The sequence below is a fragment of the Uranotaenia lowii genome, chromosome 3 (genome assembly GCF_029784155.1).
Source record: "Uranotaenia lowii strain MFRU-FL chromosome 3, ASM2978415v1, whole genome shotgun sequence".
Taxonomy (NCBI): Eukaryota; Metazoa; Arthropoda; class Insecta; order Diptera; family Culicidae; genus Uranotaenia; species Uranotaenia lowii.
Genome location: NC_073693.1, coordinates 29095183 through 29119133, shown reverse-complemented (window position 1 = coordinate 29119133; position 23951 = coordinate 29095183). Strand labels below are relative to the sequence as shown.

Below are 23951 nucleotides of genomic sequence, written 5' to 3'. Positions count from 1 at the left end.
AGTGATAGAAAAGAAATACTTAAGTGAGTTATCGACAAGCATCTCAAGGTTTGTTTTCATAGCTTTTTGTACAAAGGGAGAATTTGGTATCCTGAAGAAAGATAATCCCACATCGTAGCAAGCCATGAGCGGCAGGAGCAAGGTAAACGAGAGTATAAATATTGGGATCTCTCTAGAGCAAAAGTCAGTATAAGCAAGACAGGTAACACGTAGGATCACGGATATTACAAGATAGATCCATTTATTTTTGAATTGAGCAACACTGCTGACTTCAACTTTATTTGAAATTCATTTGTACGATCACGTGAGTATAATAAACCTATACTTGATTGAAAAAAAAAAACTTATTCATAAAAGCGTTAAAATGATCATGTCTTTATGTCCATGCAGGTAAATCCTTCGGAGGATCTTCGTACTCTCCAACTCGTGTTTGTAGCCCACACTACGACAACAGTACTCTTCTGTCCAGTTTGATTTGTCTATGCAGCAAGAAATTCGTGGAATTCCGGGACTTCCATCGTCCACTTTTAATTCCAGGAATTTTCAGTGCTTAACATAGACACGTCGATGTTGACAAAATGTTCTTTACCGACGGATCTATAATAGAGGATTTAACGGAATTTAGGGTTTTTAACGAAATTGCTAGTGCCTCATACAAAACCTTCGTTCACCATGCTCGTGTACATGGCAGAGTTAGCAGCCATTTACAGGGCGTTGGATAGCTTTGCTTCACGGCCAGACAGTCTCAGTTCTGTTGAGGCAATCCGTTCAATAAGACCGGGAAAGCACTCACCGTATTTTATCGGGAAGATCTGGAAACATACGCAAAAACATAGCAAAGCAACATCTAAGGGCTTTATCAAGACGTTGCTTTGCTATCACCTTTCGTTTCGGTTCCCCTCATATTCGATAATGTGTAATGAGAGGGCAGAGAGTGGGGGCGATAGAAGGCGACAGGCGTATCCATGAAATCGTCTTTAACGAATTTTATTTCTTGGTTCGAAGAAACTCTCTTTTCAACTGGTAGCGCAAATGGGACGAGGATGATTTGGGTCGGTGGCTCCAATCGATTATCCCTGGTTTAATAGATTGGACCTGAGTCCACGATTTTATTCGTATATTTTCCCGTCTCATGTCAAATCATTATTCCTTAAACGCGGTACTCAATTGTTTTGATATTGCTGGTAGAAATTTGTGTAGTTGCACCATGACCATGACATCGAGCATATTGTTGGATCGTGTGAGGTCCATCTTGTCACCAACACGACTTTCATAGACTCCCTCGAGCCCAAGGAAAACCACCCAACGTTCCAGGGAGGGATGCGTTAACTGTGCTTGTTTTGGACTACATGTTCAAAATTTACCCTTTAAAACTGTGTTTCTTAATAATTTTAATGACTGCTAATACAGAATAATAATAGCAAAGTTTTATAAGTTCAATAGACTGTCGTTCTATGAACATTTTGTTTAGAAAAAAATTTGATTACAAAAAAGAAAACGTTTCGTTCAAGACATTGTTCAATAAACCGATCAAATCAGTTTTCTTTTTGATAAATCTCATCACTATTGGTCACTCTGAGATGATGATAACGCCGTAAAGTTCTCATTTCCCTACCCGAAAGTCAGAAAATGGTCTGATGAAACATTTCTCTTTCGAAGGTACCTCATTTTTATTAATAGCTTATTATTTATCACTTAGACAGAACTTTTTTTTTCATTTTAAGCAACAAGTGCTTATTGTAATGCTTATTATTATTAATTTTTTATCAAATTTGAACTTTTCTAATGTTTATTCGCCTACTTATTGTATCTTCTGGCATCACTGGATGCTTCTCCCAGAATTCAAACCAAAATCTGCTCACTCACTGGGTACGACTTGTTTGTTGTGTTCGTGAAAACGCCTCAATGTTTTTATTGCACACTCGAAAAAAAAGTGAAATTTGAACAGCCGCATTGAACCGCCGCTCCCTTGATTTACAGCGGATTGCAGAGATGACCGCAGATTTAACTTGGTGCTAAACGCACAAGACCACACACGCACACAGCCAGCGCCCGTGAAAATGTCACGCTGAAAATTTTTATTTTCTGGTGGTACGCAAGCAAGCAGCAAGTGAAAAAAAGATTAGCCCCAAGTTGGTGCCCAATTTTCCCCCGGATATGTGGTAAATTCGAGGCCAATTGTGGCGTCAAAGTGGACGGCAATCTCCGCACAAACCCGTAATCGTGGCGATTGTCAGTGATAATCTCAGTTTCGAGCGCTATTTCCTCCAGAAAATGCAGGTAATTTGGGAAGGGGTTTTCTTATTTTTCTAGTACAGTTCCCGTGTGGGTTCCTTGCGCCGCAGTAAAAGTGGCGTAGCGCCGAAGAGATGATGGCTGACTGGCTGGAATATGGTTCGATAGGGGAGTTTCCCGCGGATTGAAGATTTAAAGTTTGATTATCTTATATCAAATTGGGAAAGTAAGATTTCAAACGAGGTATTAGTTAATGATGATTTTTTCTTACTAACTTATTTTGAACTCTGGTTCCTAATTTTAAAACTCGGCGAGTAGGCAAATTTGCCCTAGCCATCAAAACCCAAAGGAAAAAAAAATTAAAACTCATAATTCATACCAGAAAAAATTGTTGAAATATTGTTCAAATTTTAGAATTTCTGAAAAAGAAAGGCCGCCCTAAGAAAATAATAGCTTGTCAAATTGTATTCACTTGACGATTGGTTAAAATAAAGATTTTAATATAAAAACTATAGATGGAATTCTCAAATCAAATCTCAAGATGAAAATTGTGATGTTAAAATTTAGTATAGGATCAAATTCAGAACTCATATTCTTAGAATTCAAGAGAAAAAAAATCTCGGTCTAAGCTCAGAACGATGAATGAACGTTCAAAAAAATATATTATTAAAATAAATGTACGTTTTAATCTCACATTTCATATTCTTCCCCCACGGCACAGCAAGTTGACGACCCCCCGTATTTAACTGTTGGCACGGAGGTTAGCGCCAAATATAAGGGGGCATTTTGCGAGGCCAAAGTCCGCAAGGTGGTGCGCAACATCAAGTGCCGGGTCGCGTACAAACAGCCCGGCTTCGGCTCGGCCATCGTGTCCGATGACCAGATCAAGGGGGCACTCCGGGTCGGGGCCACCGTCGAGGTAAAACACCCGGAGAAGAAGGAGTATGTGGAAGCGACTCTAACCAAGATCCAGGACTGTTCCCAGTACACGGTGGTGTTCGACGATGGGGACATTACGACGTTGCGGCGCAGCGCTCTGTGCCTGAAGAGCGGCCGGCACTTTAACGAGAGCGAAACGCTGGATCAGTTGCCGCTCACCCATCCTGAGCACTTCAGTAATCCGGTTATCGGTGGGCGGCGAGGCAGAAGGTGAGACTTTGAGTTTAATTTTCTAACTTGTTAAAAATAATTTTTTTCTGGAAGATCTAGACATCTGCTTCCGGATGACAGTTCAGATGATGATGAGGAACCAGCTTCCACTTCCCGTTCTAATGTGGACGATAAAGAGGAGCACATCGGCAAGGTGGTTGTTGTGGAGTCAACTGATAACAAGAAGAAAAATCCTAAGGAAAATTGGTTCCCTGGCTTAGTGGTTGCTCCAACGGCTCAGGACCAGGTACGCATTAGAGTCAAGGATGAATATTTGGTGCGTTCGTTTAAGGATGGACGTTATTATACGGTTCCCAAGAAGGAAGCCTCAGATTTCACAAGGGACTGTACGAACAAATCGGAGGCGGCTGCCGTTTCTGCAGCTCTCGACTATTTGGACAATGATACAATGCCACCGCATTGGGATCGAGAAGCGCTCTTCGGAACTACTGGCAGTTGCTCGGATTCGGAACAGGAACTTGAAACAGATAGCTCAGATGATGAGCCAACAGAAGAAAAAGATCATTTCGTAGCACAGCTTTATAAGTTCATGGATGATCGCGGAACTCCACTAAATAAGGTTCCGTCAATCATTAATCGTGATGTTAATTTGTACAGATTGTTCCGAGCAGTACAGAAGTTGAATGGCTACAATCGTGTCACAAGCCAAAACCAATGGAAGCAAATCGCGTTGAGATTAGGATTTTCACCGGCCACAGCAAGCATAACCAATCTGGTTAAACAAGCTTACAAAAAGTTTTTGTTCTCTTTCGAAGAATTCAACCGAAAGCTGGGATGTACTATGGTTCCTCACCCTAGAGCCAATCGATCCAAGGGTCGCAGTTTGGTTCGGGCTGGGTCGGTCCAATCCCCGAAAACAACGGAAAAGGAAAAGCCTTCCGCCTCAAAATCGACACCCGTATCAACAGTTGTAACTGCGTCGACAGCCGCAACTGCGGCCTCCGAGGCTGCCTCTAGCTCGGCCGTAGACGAATCGGGAAATACCAGTGAATCTAGCACGGCCGAAGTAAAACCAACCAACAACAAACGAAAACTGTCTGGTGCCAGTAATTCCGGTGGAAAAGTCAAGGCTTTAGTTGACAAGTTCGAAGAGAAAGAAAGGGAGAAGGAAAAAGAAAAAGAAAAAGAAAGGGAAAAGGAGCGCGAGAAGGAAAAAGAGAAGGAGAAGGAGAAAGCTAAGGAATCGAAAAAGGAGGAATCGGTTAAGAAAGAGAAAAACTCTCCAAAGCCAGTTGTCTCAACGCCTAAAATTCCGGAAAGTGACAAACGAGGAAGTCGTAAGCGCAAGGAAACTGATTCGACCGATTCCAAGAAAGATGATAAGGATAGTGGCAAAGCTTCGTCCAGCGGAGCGTCTTCAACTTCGTCGAGTACGGAGAGCGTTAAAGGTGGTGGCAACAATCCGTCGATTTCAGTTGAAGCTAAAGTGGCTTCTGGTAGTCAAGATTTCCCAATTGAAGTGGGTGATAAACTAAAGGTTTATTATGACGAGCAGAAGGTTACCTACGAAGCGAAAGTGATCGAAATTGCTAATCAGGAAGGAAGTCCGATTTATCTGGTTCACTACACCGGGTGGAACACTAGGTAGAGTATTTTCTCTTCTATTATTCTTCTACGCAAAATTACTTAATCCAATTTATTTCTAGATACGATGAATGGGTTCGCAAGGAACGAGTTGCTGAAAATCTTACTAACAGCAAAACCAAGAAAGGAAAGTCCGACAAAAGCAGTGGCAATAAAATTACCAACCCTCCGCAGGGAGATAAACCAAGCAATGCCCCAGGAACGCCCTCAAATCCCAACCCAACAACAGCTTCGTCATCGACAGCTAGTACCCCCCAAACCCCAAAGGCTTCTAAAAGAATTCGTGGCAACTCCAAGGGAGACAATACCACCACCCCAACGACAGGTTCTTCAATTGCTGGTCCAAACACAAACTCTCCTAGATCCACCACCCCGTCGTCAGCAAATCGCACCAAATCCCCGGGTTCAGCCTTCGCTCCAGGACCTCACCGTCGATCTATCAAACGGGGAGGTGGCCACACTTCTTCGTCATCTCATCCAACGTCCTCGTCCAAGCGGCGAACCTCCAACAACACCGACATATCCTCCCTTTCCATCGCCACCGATGACAACAACAGCTCGGACTCGGACTCGGACGAACCGATCAAAAAGTGCTCGGCCAATAACACCAACAGCAACAGCTCGTCCTCGACAGCCTCATCCAATTCGTCCTCGTCGTCGTCCTCGTCGAGCAGCAGCGTCAGCTCAAGCAGCACGAAAGTAAGTACAACGGCCGAAGCGGGCTCGTCCTCGGACGCGGCGGCCATTTCGGACGAGTTTAGCAACGGAGCTTCCAAGGGCCGCGATTATGATCTCAACCAAGTAAATCGTCTCGGGGCTGGTCCCCACAGATCCACTCTCTTCTCTCTATCCGCTATACCTATCTCTATCTATTTGCACTCACCAACTACAGTTAGACGTACACAACCTTATCTTCTATTTCTCTCTATCAGGCTGTTTAACAAATTTCCTTTTACGCATTCTATCTTTTTGTTTGTGATCCGGTGGCAGGAACAGTGCTTCTACGATTGGAAAGTGATTGTATCATTAGTAGTTTCATGAATTCTCTGTCGTTTTTTGCCAACTACGTACCTATTAGGTTTGCTGTAAATGTTCTGATACGCTTACTCGAGAAAGTCGACTATGTCAGACTGAGAAAACTATCAACGTTTCGATGTTGTGCCAAATGCTATTTCTAACTTTGTTCATGTCTGATTTTCGTTCAATGGTATAACAATGCTCTGTTCTGCGTACAACAAATAATATGAGCCTTATTATATGATTTACAAATCTTTGATCTCTCAAATTTATTAAAAGTTTTGTGATAATTGCCGATAATCGACATTAAAATTGATCATTAGCTGAACTGTAATACTCGACTTCGATCACATTAAACTTCTCCCTGTAGCATAAGCTGACAAAGACTCAGATAGCTTATTATTCAAATTCGTGTATGATTATCCGTTCAATCAAAAATCTTATTATTATTATACAACCCATCAAAATTACCAATTGCATCAACTTCAAATTCTACCTGTTTTTATTCAAAATTTTCAAATTTGGCAAACTACTGAAAAATAAGCCGTAACAGATTTTCTTCTCACTTTCCCGAAGATAGCGTTTTGTAGATGTCGTGTCAGTGCATGAGAGTTAAATTTGTTGTAATTCGAACAAAAAAAAACAAAATCGACCATGACCTTTCTGATGTGTCGTCGATTAACGTCTGACGCACCAGCAGTTAGACGTTTTTTCAGTAGAAAGTAATGTTTAAGTATGCGAAGCACTGTTCGCCACAAACCCGCCCAAACCTAACATGACTAACCAACGAACGTTTTTGTTCGCTTTTTCTCTTTTTGAAAATTGCACGTTTTTTCTGAATTTGTCCCCTCAAACAAATTTACTCTAGATCCGATCGGAACTGAAAGGATTCAAGGAACTCAAATCGCCGACCTCACCAGCCTCCGATTCCACCACAACTGCTACAACCGATGTGGCTCCTACAGGGCAGAGTGGCGCTTCAGCTGCAGCTGGGGAAGCGAAGAAATCTGCAGATTCGAAACCACCTTCGAACATTCAGTCTGTTTTGAACGCTCAAGACGATACATCTCTGCTGAAGGATGAAACAGACGATTTCGCTGATGAAGAGCACGAGAAATCTTCTGAGTCTGGTACACTCAGTGAGGAGGACTCGTCTCAATCATCGAATAAAGCATTTTCAAGTTCACCCATTACGGCAATGGTGGATTCCGACACTGGACCAGATACCCCTATTCCACCACCCACGGTGTCAACTCCGACGCCAATTGCTGTTACAACAACTACCAGTTCGGTCATTTCCACTATTTCCACCTTTGGAACTGTTAAACATCATAAATCTGTTGAAACCAGTGCATCCAAAATCATTGAAAAAGTTGTAGAGAAGCCGCTAGAAAGGGGGGTTAAGATCATCATGGAAGAGAAGGTATCTACCTCAACGCCAAGCAGACCTCCACTTAAAACATATGGTACCGCAGCAGCAATTCTGGCTAATGCAGAAAACAACGCTGTTAAATTTGCATTTAGCACTATCATACGGGAAACCGAAGGTGACAAGGCAGCACCTGCCGGAGGTGGTGAAACGGCTGCTGCAGCTGGTGCTGCAGGTCCCTCTGGTGTACAGACTCCACCAGCAAAAGAAACTTCGGCTCCAATCATCTCGAAGCCATCCCACCTGCTACCAGATGAACGAGTCGAGCGTAACACAGTCTCTGCTCAGCCACCGCCAGTGCCCCATCGCACTATAACCGCTGCACCAGCAAATCCGATGACGCTCACAGTGTCAACTCCAACGTCTGTTATTGCTACACAAAATCCAGCCCCAACGACCAAGAACGCTAAACTGATAAACGTGCAAGACGAGATAGTTGCGACGGTTATCCACAAATCAGCTATCGTTACAGCGACGTCAGCCACTGCTGTCTCGGCTGCCGTTTCCTCTTCGATTCCTGCTAACGTAGCTGCAACCATTGCTCCAACACAAACAACACCTACGCCACCTCTGGTCAGTACCTCCCAGTCATCGGGTTCATCATCCATTAGCACTTTAGCTGCGTTGCGAGCTGAGAAGAAACTATCCGGGGACAAGAAACTGGACAAAGTTGTCATACCGTCTTCGAAGCTGCAGCCTTTGGCCGTTCCAACAGTGGACAAGAAGCTATCATCTACAACGTTGACCCCGGCGCAGAATAAATTGCTTAACAAAGAAGCACTATCGATCAAGTCGATTTTCGAATCCAGTACGAGGATGGACGAAAAGATTTCCGATGTGTATGAGTTCCAGGATGTCGATTTCGATACGGATACCAGTGTTGCTGGAGGTGGTCCATCGAGGAGACTGGTTTCGGATGTTCCGCAGGCCGAAGTAGTGGCCTCGTTAAATCCGACGATTGTCACCCCTGAGGATAAAAAGTCTGCTAAGAAGGGCATAATTCGGAAACCAACCGTTTTGGATCCTCTAGGCTTGAGCGACAAAAAGGCTAAGAAAATATCACCCATCAAGGAGACGGACAAACTGAAGTTGGTTAGACGGGAGAAGGAACGTGACCCGGAAAAGGAGAAACTTTTGCTCAGTGAGCTGGAAGGTGCCGCTGCCTCGTTCAGTAGTACAATGGTTACTCCGGAAAAATCATCTCCACACTTCGCCGGATTTTCCTCTGCATCCAAATTGGATGTTTCGTTTGAAATCTTGCGTAAATCACCATTATCGGTTATTTCTTCGATTAAAGATGAGAAACCGATTGAAGACATGAAACCGGAGCCCGCTAAACTGGCCGCTGTTACTAAGGGTATTTTTACACCCGTTATGTCTCCAACTGGGTTAGATATTTCGGGTAATGAGATTATGAAGAGCCCTTCAAAACATGAGGAGAAGATTAAGGAGGAACCTACTTTGGAAAATTGTAAAAAATATTTCAATGACATGAATTTCGAGTTCGATGCCCCGAAAATCGAGAAACCTCCCTCTATCGCGGATAAGGTATTGAAGGCTCTACAGCAGCAGCAAAGTTCTACCAGTACTGTAAAAACTGAGTTGCCGAAATATATTATCCCTACACCACACCACAAAACGCCATCTCTTGTACCCATTGAATCGGTCATCAGTTCGACGCCCATCGCTGCAGCTCCGCTTAAGTTGGAAGCTTCTAACTTCGCTCCAGTGATCCCCATAAAAACTATACATGCGGAACCACCGAAGATCGAGATGCCCCTTCTAATCAAAAAGGAGTTGGAAAATACCAAACCATTGGTCATTCCTATTAAACCGCTCACATCTTTCTCAGTAACCGCTCAGCCGGAAATACTTCCGCCTACGACCAGCACCAAGAATCAAAATCTCACCGAAAGTATCAAAAAACTCGAAACTTCCAACCTTGTTCAAGCTGAGTCCCGCTTCACCCACCACGATGAAGACAGCACGGACAGCAATGACTCCGAACATCGGTTGGTCATCGAAGATCCGGAAGCTCTCGATATTTCTACCGGTCATCCAAATCAGCAGACCGATTTCGAGAAACTTATCAAAGTGGAAGTCGAAGACAAAACCCACCTCAGCCAGATGGACATACAAAAGGCCGCATCGGCAGCTGCCGTTGCCGCAGTGGCCAGTAAGGAGAAGCTTGTCTACAAACCGGAAATATCGAACGAGCCGAAAGACGAACCGCAACCATCTCTATTTGCACACATCGTCCACAGCAGCAGTGCCGACCAGAAGAAATCCAAACAGCCTAGCATTCTGGAAACGATCATTCAAAGTGAGCTGACCGCCGCCAACAGTCGAGGTATCGGCTCCCATAGCTACCTTAAGCTGAAAGACCAACAAGATTCGTTCGCACAAAACGAACTCGAACGATTAAGGCGGGAAGAACAGCAAAATCATCCGCCAATCCAGCCACCGAGCAATCCGGCCCAGGAACGGGGACCAGAAACGCCGGAAAAACAAACCCAACAACAGCAACAGCCATCCAACAGCAGCGAATCGTTGTCGCTGTTGCTGTGCGAGGAAACCATCCCCGGGTCGCCGGCCCCGGTTTGTGGCGTTTCCTCGGCAGCCGCTCAGAAGGAAACCACCAAGGTGTACGTGGAAACTGGAAGCTCGTTCCTGCAGCCCCAGAACATTGCTGCGTCCGACCTGAAGCAGATTCCGATGGAGCTGGAACCGAACATCGAAACGATTGCCATGACTGGAAACCACCCCGGCAGGAAACCGTCGGATGCGGCCGATACTCCGAGCAGCTCTCCGAGGGATTCCGTCAGTCAGGATGAGAGTGAGTCCCAAAAGGCTTAGACTTTAAAAATAGTGAGATAATTAACAATAATCGTTTCTCGTGTTTCAGATCAAGAACCGGAATCGTCTCCGACTAAAAAGCGTAGACCACGCAAAACCAGCGAAGAACCGATCAACAAGCGGAGAAGGACGGCCGGCAGTTTGGGCAATAACGGCTCGCGAGGAAGTCTGCGCGGTATTGGAAGCAACGGTAAGCGTTTATACCTTATTTTTTTAGGGCTGGGTTCTTTGAAAATTGAATAACCAGGAAAATTATCGCGGAATTTGAGCAACTTGAAACTAGATAGTTGAAATCACATCGCTAAATAAGGTTCTTATCGTTCCGAATACTGCTAAGCTGCACTCGTTTGTAAAGTAATACAGTCAACAGCACTGACATTCTTCCTAAAAAGCTTCAGGTCGTTAGCATAAAGCAATGTGTCGGATTAAAGAGCTCATTCGCGAAAATTTCCATTTTTTTTTTCTAAATCTTTATTTGAAAAGGTTCGTACCTTCAGGTTTTAAGGAGCCAAACACTTTTTTTTTTTAACAATTGTTTGACAAAAATTTCCAATTATCGGTATGAATTTTTTAACTCTTATTCATTTTATATGTGAACGAAGCATCCAACGGCGTTAAGAACTCGATCTCTGCTAAGTTGATATGCACCCCAGTCAGCACCGCGGTAAGATTGAGTTTTGAAATAGTAGGATGAGAGTTTTTTTTTAGGTTTATTTATGACACTTTACCACCTTGTGGCATTCGTGTCTAGTGAGTAGGATGAGAGTGGTGGGATATACAGAGTCTCAGTTTGTACATTATTCGTCATCCCCAGCCTCTCCATTTTCCTACGAAGCTCATATTCATTCATTGAATTGAACATTACATTAAAATCTTAAAACAGGTCAATCTATTCGTTGAAATATTGATATGAATACCTGTCAGCATTAAAAGCACCTAGATTTATTAGGATAAAAAATGAAAACCCCCTTCAGGTACACATTGAATTGATATAAAACAAGCGTTAATCTCCACCAACTCCTTAAGTATTCAAACATAAACTAAATCTTGCACACTCTCACTACAATATGTACCTCCGGTCGCATCAATCCGTTCCCGGACCGTTCAACTCGATCTACATGGTCCGTCGTCGCCATGTACCACCCCCTTCGTCGTCGGATTCCGAATCGGACGATAATTACTGCTCCGACCACAATTCTGGGACAACAAAACGAACCCGTGTCGACAAAAACGATACAGCAGCTACGGATAGCGAGGATAATTCCGATTCGGCCGCCCTGCATCGGGGAGGTGGAGGTCATTCGTCCGCTGCCAGTGGATCTGCTTCGCCGGCGTCCGGGCGATCCGGACGACCCTGTCAGTACAATTTCCTTGTCAATTTGGGTGAGTTTTTTTTAAAGGTTGGATCTCCTTAGCAAGATATTTAACATATTTTTTTTCGCAGATCCGGCTCTTAATAGCGCTCAGCGTGTTGCAATACTGAAGAAAAAAATACAGGAACTTCGTAAAACGTACAATGCCATCAAAGCCGAACTAGCCAGTATTGATCGAAGGCGCAAAAAATTGCGAAGGCGCGAACGGGAAAACAAAAAACAGGCCAAAATGGCCTCGGGAACCACCGTTAATTAAGCAGACGGAGCTCCGAAAAAGTGATTGTAGAGTTTATTGGATTATGTTTTTAATTTTACCGTAAGAATATTGTAAGCAGACTCATATACAAAATGTACAACTTGGATGTGACATGTGAGATTCTTCAACGGAACCTGAATTATTGATGAATTGTGCGAAGAATCACAGGTAATGTTTCTTAAATTATGAATTACACTTAGGTCTTAAGACAAACCACATCTCTACTCTTGATGCAAAAAATAGTGCTCATGATTCAGATCTTCAATGGACTAGATGGTTGGTTATATATTTTTCGTATTTCACAAATTCTATCCTTAAGGTTTTAATCTATCAAATATAGTTGCATGAACGGATTTTGTAGAAAAAGGTTATACAACTTCGCATTCTGGGAATAAAGTCTCATTTCATTCGCAATTTTAGAACTTAGTCAGCCAGTTATTTGTGTGTTTTTTTTTCATAGTAAGTTATATATCACAATCCTTGCTTAATTGTTTTTTTTTATGTTTGAAGCAGCAAGATGAAAACTACAGATTACTTTACTTCCGAATGGTAGAAGTTGGAATGACTTTCTTGGCGATGGAAGCACTGGCAAGTTATGGTTACGATCAACATGAGTGCAAATGCTGCAGCTCAAATTTCGCAAACGTTTGATAGATCTTACCGGGTTTTCTTAAGGACAGAAAGTAAAACTTTTCGCTTCCATCGCCTATTCACATCGTTTTGCACGACGAGAACTTTTATTCGGTTCGCTCGGTTACAACCTTCGATAAGCTCGACTCATTAGCCCCTGTTGTTCGACAACCTTTCATCTCGCTACCGGCTCGGCGGTCTTTTTTTGACTCAACTGCCTCTAGTTTTCCGACAACCTCCACTAGGCTTCTCGGTCCAATGATCCCATGGCAAAGGCTTGACGATTTTCTATGAATTCAAATTGACTACTTTCCTTGGCACCCGGTCACTTGGGTATCCCGAGATGGCCAAACAGAAAATCAAATTGACCACATCTCCATCAGCCGGATGTGGAGAAGGAGCCTTTTTGATCTCCGCAACAAACGAAGCGCAGACATTGCATCGGACCATCACCTCGTCCTCGGTGAGATACGACTGAGAGTTGTGTGTGTCTAACGGCGAGAGGAGAAAGTCGGAGGTCGATACGTTGTTCGCCGGCTGGAGAATCCAGAGGTGAAAATGGCATACGTTGAACAGCTTGAATCGCCAACAGTGAGTAGTACAAATGGCGTCAACTCGGAAGCGCCCTGCCCGGCTGAAATAGAAGCGGCAATCGCATCATGAAATCCAACCAAGCGCCTGGAATCGATTGCATTTTGAGATGCTCAAAGCCGACCCTGCCTTATCAACACAAATGTTTCTTCGTCTTTTCGCTGACATCTGTGATACTGCAACATTCCCGGCCGACTGGATGCTGGGTATCCTCGTAAAGGTCCCGAAGAAAGGAGACCTGACCGAGTGCGGTGACTGGCGTGGCATAGTTTTGATCTGTACAACTCTCAAAGTACTCTGAAAAGTGATCCAGAACAGAATCTGGAATCGGGATCACTGGAATAAGCTGGATTCCGAACCGGACGATCATGTGTGGACCACATCACAACGCTACGAATAATACTGGAACAAATCAATGAATTCCAGGACTCTCTTCTGCTGGTGTTCGTTGATTTCTAAAAAGCAATCGACCGACTGAGCCATGAAAACATCTGGCAGCTCTAAGGCGACGAGGAGTCCCAGAGTAACTAGTCCATCTCATCGAAGCACAGTACGAGGCATTTTCTTGCAAGGTCCTGCACGACGGTGTCTTGACTGATCCAATTCCGGTAACTGCTGGTGTTCCGTCCGAAACAGCTTGGACACCCCCAGCGCTAACTAGCAAGACGCCCGAACGAGAGAGAGAAAATGCGAGCGACGACGAAGCATCGCATATTGAACCAGAGAGAAGAAAAAACAGTTAAGTTTTAGTCCGACCACCGACGCGAGCAGTCCTTGCTGCAAATTTGTCCCGTTTAGAGAAATACAGTTTTGTAGTGTTTTGTAAATCCGCCGCGTGTTTCTCTATTCCGATCCCATACAGTCCACTGAACAATTCCGACCGTAGTTGGCCCGGTTCTTGCGCCAACATAGTGGTCCGTTCGATTCCGGATCTAGTGCCGAAAAAAGATTCCGCTTCCATTTTAGCAAGGAAAACTGCAAATCATCGCGCGTGTGGCTGTGTGCGTGTGGGCCAGAGAACATTCTTTTCGTTGCTCTTTGTCGCCCAGTGTGCTTTCCGTCTTTCGACACACACACAGAAAAAAGCAAACCGTCGCTTGTTTGTGCTTTCCGCAATTCGACACATAGTGTGAAAAAAAAGCAAACCGTCGCTTGTTTGTGCTTTCGAAATTCGATGTACAGAACAACACAATCGTCGCTTGTGTGTAGACATTTCGAAGTCCCGTCGCTTGTGTGTACGTGCGAAGAAGACAATCGAAACTCGTCGCATGTTTGTGCGTGTAAATCGGAAAACCGAAATTCCGTCGCGTTGTTTGTGTGAAGCGTTCAGACACTGAAGTTAAAACGCTTGTATTTTCGTCGCGAGTGAAACGACAAAATGTCTTTGTTGCATACGCCACCGGGGATCGTCCCTAGCGTAAACGAAAATAGTGAATCCGAGTTTTTCGGATACGAGGACGAAAGGAAAAGCGAATCCGAATGTGAACAGGTGCATAAGAAGATCGTGAGAGTGCAAAATTCCTTAAGTGCTGCTGAATATAAAGTGCCCCATGCGCAGCTGAAGACCTACCGAAGAAATTTGGATGCCGCATACACGGAGTATAGTGGCTTCCATAGCAAGGTGATGGAGCTAGTGCCCGAAGAAGAATTGGAACGTGCCGAAACAGTGTACACAAAATTCGAAGAGTGCTTCAATCTGGTGTTCGCTGCAGTCGAAGAGCTTATCATGGAGCATGATGCCACCCCCGCCAGTGCCCGAATGGCGCAACCTCAAGTTGTCGTGCAGCAGCAGCCACTCAAGGTACCGATACCAACCTTCGATGGTGAATACTCGAACTGGCCGAAGTTCAAAGCGATTTTCCAAGACTTAATGGAGAAATCGAACGATTCCGACGCGGTAAAACTCTATCACCTTGACAAGGCGCTCGTCCAGAGTGCTGCTGGAGCCCTGGATGCAAAGGTGATCACCGAAGGTAACTATGAGCAGGCGTGGAACATATTAACTGACCGATACGAAAACAAAAGGGTCATTGTCGAGAGTCATATTCGTGGCTTGCTCACCCTGCAAAAAATGAGTTCCGAAACCCACAAAGAGCTGCGACGACTGCTGGATGAATCCACTCGTCATGTAGAGAGCCTAAAATACCTGAAGCAAGAATTCACGGGTGTTTCCGAAGTGATGGTAGTGTACCTTGTGACCAGTGCGCTTGACCGAAATACAAGAAAGGCTTGGGAATCCCACCAGAAGCGAGGAGAACTCCCGAAATACGAACCGACGATTACCTTCCTCAAAAGCCGCTGCCAAATCCTCGAAAATTGTGAAGCAAGTTATCCAACAAGTTCTCAAATTCTCAAGCAAAAGCCGCAACCAATTACCGCCAAGTATCCAGCTCTCAAAGTTCATGCTGCCTCAACTAGTTCCACGCCGAAAGAATGTTGCGAGTTTTGCCAAGGTCCGCACATGAACTTCCAGTGCAACATCCTCAGCAGCTTGGATTTCGAAAAGAGGATGGAGAAGGTAAAGGCCAGTGGGGTGTGCTTTAACTGTCTGAGAAAAGGTCACAGCTCTCGGGACTGCCAATCGAAGAAAACCTGTCGGAAATGTGGGAAGCGCCATCACACTCAGCTCCATAACGAATCAACGAAGAGCTTTGAGGCAGCAAGCAGCAGCGCACCCACACCGCATCCCGAGGAGCTCAAGGAGAAGCAGGAGCAAACTACGGCCACAGCTTGGTTCACACACCACATCCAATCATCGAAAACAGTTTTCCTGTTGACCGCCATGGTTAACACCGTAGATGTCCGAAACCAGCTTCAACCATGCCGTATCCTGCTTGATTGTGGGTCTCAAGTAAATTTCGTCAGAGAAGAGTTCGCCCAACGATTAGGATTGCGCTTGCAACAGGTGACAGTGCCCATCCGAGGAATTAATGGCGTCAAAACATTGGCTCGAAGCAAAGTGGTGATTCAACTCCAATCACGATGCACCGACTTCAAGAAATCCATCGAGTGCCTCGTGACTCCGACCGTGACAGGTGAAATACCATCCTCGAATATCCAAGTGACCAACTGGAACATTCCCGTTGGAGTGCAACTAGCCGACCCGGAGTTCCACAAACCTGGAAAGATCGATGTGCTTGTGGGTGCCGAACTATTCTTTCAACTAATGCAACCAGGATGCATTAAGTTGGCCGACGATCTTCCAGAACTCCGAGAAACGAAACTAGGGTGGATAGTTTCTGGCGTTCTCAACGAACCTCTGACGAACCAAGCAAACCTCTGCTATTCCCACGCAGCTTCGCTAGACAATGCTGAAGAATCGATCTGTCGTTTTTGGGAACTCGAAGAGATTCCTGCAGACACCAACGTCACGACAGAACACGAAGAATGTGAAGCTCATTTCCGCTCGACGTACCGACGAAACAACGAAGGCCGATTCGTTGTTAAATTGCCATTTCGTTTGAACAAGGATCAACTCTCCGACAACCGAGCATTAGCCTACACCCGCTACATGATGCTTGAGCAGCGCTTAAACAAAAATCCCGAGCTGAAAGATCAATACGTCCAATTCATTTGTGAGTATGAGAAGCTTAAGCACTGCAAAGAAGTGAATGAGAAAGATGACCCTCCGAACCACCCACGATATTACATGCCTCACCACGCCGTGCTTCGACCCAGTAGTACATCGACCAAATGCCGAGTTGTGTTTGATGCAAGCGCCAAAATGTCACCGAAAGCCCTGTCACTCAACGATGTACTGCAAGTGGGAGGAACCATTCAAGACGACCTTTTCTCGATAATGCTCCGATTCCGCAAGCACAAGTTCGCCTTTACAGCGGACATAGCGAAGATGTACCGCCAGGTGCAAGTGGATCCAAGTGATACCAGTTTCCAGCGAATATTTTGGAGGGAGAATCCAGGAGATCGACTGCGTGTGTTGGAGTTGACGACAGTGACCTACGGAACAGGATCAGCTCCGTTCCAAGCCGTCCGATGTGTGAAGCAGTTAGCCGAAGACGAAGCAGCAGAGTTCCCGATTGGTGCACGAATAGCAAAGGAAGATTTCTATGTGGATGATGTGCTTTCCGGTGCCGACACTCTATCCGAGGCTGAAGAGTCATTCAAACAATTGACGAAGATGTTAGCCAGAGGAGGCTTTCCAGTGCATAAGTGGTGCTCAAATTCCAAAGAGCTGTTGAACGTTATCCCGAAAGACTCTCAAGAACAAGATGTGTGCCTCGAAGAGTGTCGCCCGAACAGTGTTATAAAAGTGTTGGGCATAAAATGGAGCCCCAGAGAAGATGAGTTGCTGATCGCCGAACCAAAGTGTGAAATAAGTGAGTGTTTAACAAAACGATCAATCTACTCCAACATCGCCAAAATCTACGACCCCCTTGGGTTGATCGCACCTGTAACAGTCGTGGCGAAGTTGCTGGTACAGAACCTGTGGAAGGCCAAGGTTGATTGGGATCAACCCATCGAAGACGAAACCATCCGAAACCGCTGGCTGCAACTGGCTAGTTCCTTGCCGACCCTCAACAGTTTGACCATCCCGAGAAGAGTTACGTTCGACGAAGCCACATCGTACGAAGTGCAAGGTTTCGCCGATGCATCGATGATAGCCTACGGTGCAAATGTCTATTTGCGCAGCCTGCTTCCAGACGGTACCGCCAAGATGAGACTCCTTGCCAGCAAATCCAAGATCGCTCCTCTAAAGGACATCACCATCCCACGAAAGGAGTTGTGTGCAGCTTTATTGTTGGCTCGTCTCATCCCCAAGATCCTACCCGCTCTCAAAATGCAAATCGACAAGGTTCACCTACGCTCTGACAGCCAAATCTTCCTAGCGTGGATGAAACGACCGCCAGAGCGCCTCGAAAGTTTCGTCCGCAACCGCATCACCAAGATCCAAGAGCTTACTGCGGGTTATGAGTGGTCTTACGTGCCTTCCAAGGAAAATCCAGCCGATGTTGTGTCCCGTGGCCAGCTACCAGACGACTTGTGCTCCAACAGTCTATGGTGGCATGGGCCAGAGTTTTTGAGCCTCGCTGAAACCGCAACTTACGAAGTCGAAGACATCCCGTCAGACCAATTACCTGAGTACAAACTTGTGGTAGTTTCCGCTCCAGCCGTTAGTATGGACGACTTCGCATTATTCTCAAGACACAGCAGCTTCCGAAAAATCCAGCGTATCGTTGCGTACATGCACAGGTTCGTGAACAACCATCGCAGGAATAAAGCAGGTACCGAACTAGTTCTGTCGCCGTACCCCACTATCTCCGAGCTACGCCAAGCCACCCGATCCATCATCTGGTTGGCGCAGCACACAGAACTAGCCGATGACATCCGGAAATTGAAATCCGACGAACCTTGCCGCCGAATTGGGAACCTTCACCCAATTTTAGTTGATGACCTACTCCGAGTTGGAGGCCGAATCCAACGTTCCAACTTACCGTTTGCAACCAAACATCCGATCATTTTGCCGAACCATAGCCCAATTACGAAAATGTTAATCCGTTCGCTGCACGAAGAACACCTGCACACCGGACAGGCTGGTGTGCTGGCAGCTATCCGCCAAAGATACTGGTTGTTAAACGCCAAGTCAACCGTTAGACAGGTCATCCGATCATGCGTCCAATGCTTCCGAACGAATCCGACGACGCCTTCACAGCTAATGGGGAATTTGCCTGAGCAACGAGTAATTCCATCGCCCCCATTTGCTATCACCGGTGTGGATTACGCCGGCCCGCTGTGGATCAAGGAGGGAAGACGTCGACCGACATTGACGAAAGCATACGTTGCAGTATTTGTGTGCATGGCGACCAAAGCTGTGCATCTAGAGGCAGTATCCGATTTGTCCACAGATGCCTTTCTGGCCGCACTGGATCGATTCATCGGTCGCCGCGGCATGGTGCAACAAATTCATTCCGACTGTGGGACAAATTTCCGAGGTGCAAGTAGCGAATTCGACCGACTCTACAAGCTATTCCAAGACGAAGTTTTCCTGAAGAAAATCCAACTTTTCGCTCAACCCAAAGAGATAGAGTGGCATTTCATCCCTGCGAATGCCCCGGAGTTCGGCGGACTGTGGGAAGCCGCAGTCAAGTGCATGAAGACGTACCTAACGCGCATCGCTGGTAACGCCAAATTGACGTTTGAGGAACTTGCCACCATACTCACGTCAATCGAGGCAGTGCTTAACTCGAGGCCATTGTACACCGTCCTGAACGACCCAGAAGCTCCCGAAGTTGTCACCCCCTCACACTACCTCATCGGTCGCCCTCTTACTGCTTTGCCGGAACCGTCGTTAGAGGATGTCAACGCTGGCCGATTGAGTCGATGGCAGCACCTCAAGCAAATGAGAGATCACTTCTGGCGAGCGTGGTCCAACGAGTACCTGATCAGCCTGCAGCCACGCAAGAAGAATATCAAGCAAATGCCAAATATTCGCCCTGGAATGATAGTCTTGTTGAAGGACAGGAACCAACCGCCGCTTCAATGGAAACGAGCCCGAATCACCCAAGTCTACCCTGGTCCAGATGGCCTGGTCCGTGCCATAGATGTCGCTTGTGGCAACTCCGTCTACCGGCGAGCAATTAACAAGGTCTCGGTGCTCCCAATTGAAGACAACAATCAACACTCAAGAGGATATGATGCGGCTCCGCCCATCCCGGGGGGAGTATGTTCCGTCCGAAACAGCTTGGACACCCCCAGCGCTAACTAGCAAGACGCCCGAACGAGAGAGAGAAAATGCGAGCGACGACGAAGCATCGCATATTGAACCAGAGAGAAGAAAAAACAGTTAAGTTTTAGTCCGACCACCGACGCGAGCAGTCCTTGCTGCAAATTTGTCCCGTTTAGAGAAATACAGTTTTGTAGTGTTTTGTAAATCCGCCGCGTGTTTCTCTATTCCGATCCCATACAGTCCACTGAACAATTCCGACCGTAGTTGGCCCGGTTCTTGCGCCAACAGCTGGAGTAAGACAACGATGTAACTTATAACGGCTACTCTTTCTCATCGTAAACCTGCGTGGTCGACGACCTCACCGAAAGCTAAAAGGCAGCAGGTCTTAAAGTCAATGTCGGAAAAACCAAGTCGATGGAAATGAACACAGAAAATCGTTCCAATTACGTGGTAGCTAGACAACAGGTTGAGAAAGTGGGGTGCTTCCACTATCTTGGCAGCCAGATTACACCTGATGATGGTACCAAGAAAGACATCGAAACCCGGATCAGAAAATCCCTATTAGCGTTTGCGTCTCCGTAATTGTTCATTCGTAGCATGGGACAGTCGTTTCGCGATGTCAGGAGGTCATCAAAAGGCTCTAGAGATCGAGATTCGGGGCCGTAAGTGGAGATGGATTGAGCACTCGCTGCGAAGAGATGAAAACGAGATTTGCAGAGAGGCGCTTGACTGAAATCCAGATGGACATCGAATGGACCAGAAGCTCTTGGCGGCGTCGTCTAGCCGCTGAAATCCGCAAAGTTGATAAAAACCTTGGCCGGCAGCAAGTGAAGACGCTGGCTCCGGATCGCCCGGAGTGGAGATCTTTTATCTCAGCCCTATGCGTCGGTCAATCGGCGCCGGAACCTTAGGTAGGTAGGTAGGTAAGTAGATAAGTGCAGGGATGAAAGTCCCAAATAAAAAAGTTATGTTTGGCAATATAGGTAAATTCCACATAAACTGAGACGGAATTTAGAATAAAACGAAACATACCTACGGAATGAATAAGGAAAGAAGTTTCTAGTTCCTAGTCACAACAAAAAATGCACTGAATTCGGATAACGGTTACACAAAACCACTATTTTAATAAACAAAAATCTTTATTGATAGAAAATCCTTTTCTTAATGCTAATGCTCAAAACAAACCTAGTTCCTCTTTCGAGAAAACCCCTTATCATGGGTCAATCGCATAATCAAATCTAGAGCCCATTTCGGTTGATCTTTCGGTACCATGTGGCCGGCGTTTCGAACCAGCACCTCCGCGAGGTTGCCGGCTTCCTTTGCATATCCGGCAATCTCACCATCGACCTTCCAAATGTAACGCGGTGCCTTTTCGTACTCTTTTCGGGCTGGGAAGTTCAACTTGCGCACGTAGTTCATGGTCAACGGATACGCTACGATGATATCGAGCTGCCCGTTATAGATGACCACACGGAAATGGTTCAGCAGTTCTTCCAGGTACGGGATAACCGAGTTCATCACGTCCAGCTTCAAATGATTCTCCACTTGGTTCTCGCTATCCAGATCGTGGAATGTATTATTGCCAACGTGAATGGCTCGTCGAGTGGCAGGTAGTTGCAGGAATTGACCCATGTACTCATCAGTTGGATCCGGTTTAGTTGACAGATAGTTGAAGTACGTATCGAATCCGGACACATTTTTGAACAATGATCCCGCAGGAAATTGGTCACCATTGATCAACGCATCAAATGCCTCGAAGGCACACTCGAAATCTTTCTTAGAGATACACTCTTTTCCTTTCTTCTCATAGTCGTGGAACTGATTCAGAGCGTTAGAATCGATCAAGCCTAACTGATACAGGTAATCTCCGTAGGCTAGCTGATGGAAAGGATCACACAGCCCGTTGCCAATGGCCAAACCTTTCAGGTTTATCTTCAACTTTGCATTCTCGTTATGGCGGTGGATCGCATGTGAAACTGCAGGAACGTATTTTCCGCCGTAAGATTCTCCGGTGACAAAGAAGGGACGCTTTTGCAGATCTGGGAACAGCTGGAAGAACTGGAGCAGTGCTTCATACAATTGATTACCGACCTGTTCTTCGTTGGTGCAGTAGCCTTCGGCGTGATCGGTGAAGCTGAATCCAGTTCCAACCGGATTGTCAATGTAGATAACATGATGGTTGAGATGCCACGAATAGTTTCTGGGCTGTAACTTAATGTCTGAGTCTACCCAAAATGGGCCATGTTCGGTGAAAAGTCCAAACAAGGAGGACGCTCCTGGACCTCCCTGCAGCCATAGCACTACCGGAGACTCATAGTTGACGTCATTGTGCGCCCTAAAGTACCAGAAGAACAAATTCGAATTCACCGTTTCGTTAACAGTCAAATATCCCGAATAGTGCTCAACCTCCTTCGGGAAAATGCTATCGTCCACAACTCGAGCCGCCTGACGCCCGGCATCGATGGAGTTGTTCTTGATAAATGGCGTAAGGAAAAGTGGCTGACCGACATCTTGGTTATCGCGCACTGATAATGGTTTCACAGAATGGAACCGGGGATAAGGGTTGATAAAAAGTCGACCCTCGGCGGCCGCGATCAATGCCGCACCAAGAAAAGATACCAACAATATGAACTTCATATTGCTGGCCGGGAACAGATCGTAACCGAAGCCAAAATACAGCACCGACTTAATTTAATTAAAGTGGAACTTCTTATCACTGAAAGCGGAGTCTTCTGTAAGCGTCCGACCAACGTCTGACCCGGTCAAAAGAAAATTCTCAACTGCCCGGCAAATCGAACGAACTAATCGTTATATTTATGTTATGCCTTTCGTTGACCTGTGGCGCAGGCTACAGAACGTCAGAACTAAATACAGCAGCAGCATATATGCTTGGCGGTGCATTTTGAATAAATCAAATCCCTTCCAAGGTGCCTGTATTCGTTTTGTATACGAAGGGTGTTTGTAAAAGTCCTATAGGTATTTGGATTTCCAGACAAACGGATTTGTCTTAGAATAACAATAGCCAGAACTTTTTTGATCTCTCTTTCTCTGAAAAAGATAACTTTTTTCTATTCAATATATCGCCCACAACAAAAAGTAGGTAGCTTTACCTTATACCTGCTTGCAATTATACCGAAATAATTTCCTGATGCTAGCAGACTTTGATGCCCAAATTGAAAGCAAACTGAAACCAAAATATGGTGGCGATTGCAAACTGATAGCATCTTTTGGTGTTCATTTATAAACGAGAGCAAAATTGGGCGTAATTAAGGTTTTAAAAATATGATAGCAATCTGAGAATAAATTTATGGATCAACAGCAAACTTTATGCAAAATTTTGTGTACAATTAAATTTGATAGCGATTTTTTTTTAACTTTGACCTGAGACGAAAATAATTGCATAATTTACGTTATTTTTTTTTTGTTTGTAATGGTCCCATTGGCTCATTTGGGTCAATCCCCCACCCCATACGCTTCTTTAGGAGTAGGTAGGACTTTTCATCCTCTGGATAATTATGTTAACATTGGGTATTAGTTCAACTTCTGTACGATTAGATCGTCTTTCTCCCGCGTATGTCCATCACCGTACAATTTTCTATCTGATGCTTCGTCAGAACTTCATCACATTGATATGATCCTTTTTAGAAGTAGTCTTTGTATCAAATTGTCTGTTTGACAAATTGTATTGTCAGTTTCTTAAAAACATTCAAGTTTAACTGTCTTTGATGTTCATCGGTAGATCATTATACATCTTCAATCGGTTGTAGAAAATAGATCGTTTGCTCACCTCTTTTTTTCGTGTTTGTCAATCTAAAATCTTGAGTTCTCCTTGTACTGTATCTGTTGATATCGATTCCGTACTGCAGGCCATCCAGTAAATAAGTTGGTAACATTCCTTTCTTCATTTTGAATATAAAAATTAAACTGTTGTATGTAATCCTCTGCTTAACTGACAACCATTGCAGCATATCAAGCATTAAAGGACAATAGGAGTATATCGGTTGCATCCTATTACCTTTTTTTTCTTTGTTTTTCTGGGATTTGAACACTTTCGCGTTATTCATCCCCATCTCCTCCGTGGCAGTAGTTTTGAATGATAGGTAGTAGGGTAGGTGTTCCAAATTT

General features: G+C 45.2%; 3 protein-coding genes across 6 annotated transcripts; 2 read left to right on the top strand and 1 right to left on the bottom strand.

Moving 5' to 3' along the window:
* The first annotated feature begins 2072 nt into the window (after positions 1 to 2072).
* Positions 2073 to 12358, top strand: LOC129756695 (AT-rich interactive domain-containing protein 4B). Of its 4 annotated transcripts, none has more exons than XM_055753664.1 (8): positions 2073 to 2280; positions 2957 to 3384; positions 3445 to 4989; positions 5052 to 5790; positions 6875 to 10271; positions 10341 to 10481; positions 11531 to 11674; positions 11736 to 12358. In XM_055753664.1, exons 1-8 carry the CDS (start codon positions 2275 to 2277, stop codon positions 11918 to 11920), a joined length of 6585 nt encoding a protein of 2194 aa, XP_055609639.1. In that variant the 5' UTR covers positions 2073 to 2274; the 3' UTR covers positions 11921 to 12358. The 4 variants fall into 4 exon arrangements, with proteins under 4 accessions (XP_055609639.1, XP_055609640.1, XP_055609638.1 ...); XM_055753665.1 differs by having other exon boundaries at positions 3439 to 4989; positions 5052 to 5688; XM_055753663.1 differs by having other exon boundaries at positions 3439 to 4989; positions 11534 to 11674.
* Positions 12359 to 14519: 2161 nt separating this feature from the next.
* On the top strand, positions 14520 to 19865 carry LOC129752054 (uncharacterized). Its single transcript, XM_055747848.1, has one exon. It carries the CDS (start codon positions 14520 to 14522, stop codon positions 19863 to 19865), a length of 5346 nt encoding a protein of 1781 aa, XP_055603823.1.
* A 1081-nt stretch (positions 19866 to 20946) lies between these two features.
* LOC129756699 (venom serine carboxypeptidase) lies at positions 20947 to 22628 on the bottom strand. The gene has a single exon (XM_055753681.1). It carries the CDS (start codon positions 22461 to 22463, stop codon positions 21012 to 21014), a length of 1452 nt encoding a protein of 483 aa, XP_055609656.1. The 5' UTR covers positions 22464 to 22628; the 3' UTR covers positions 20947 to 21011.
* Positions 22629 to 23951: the final 1323 nt, after the last annotated feature.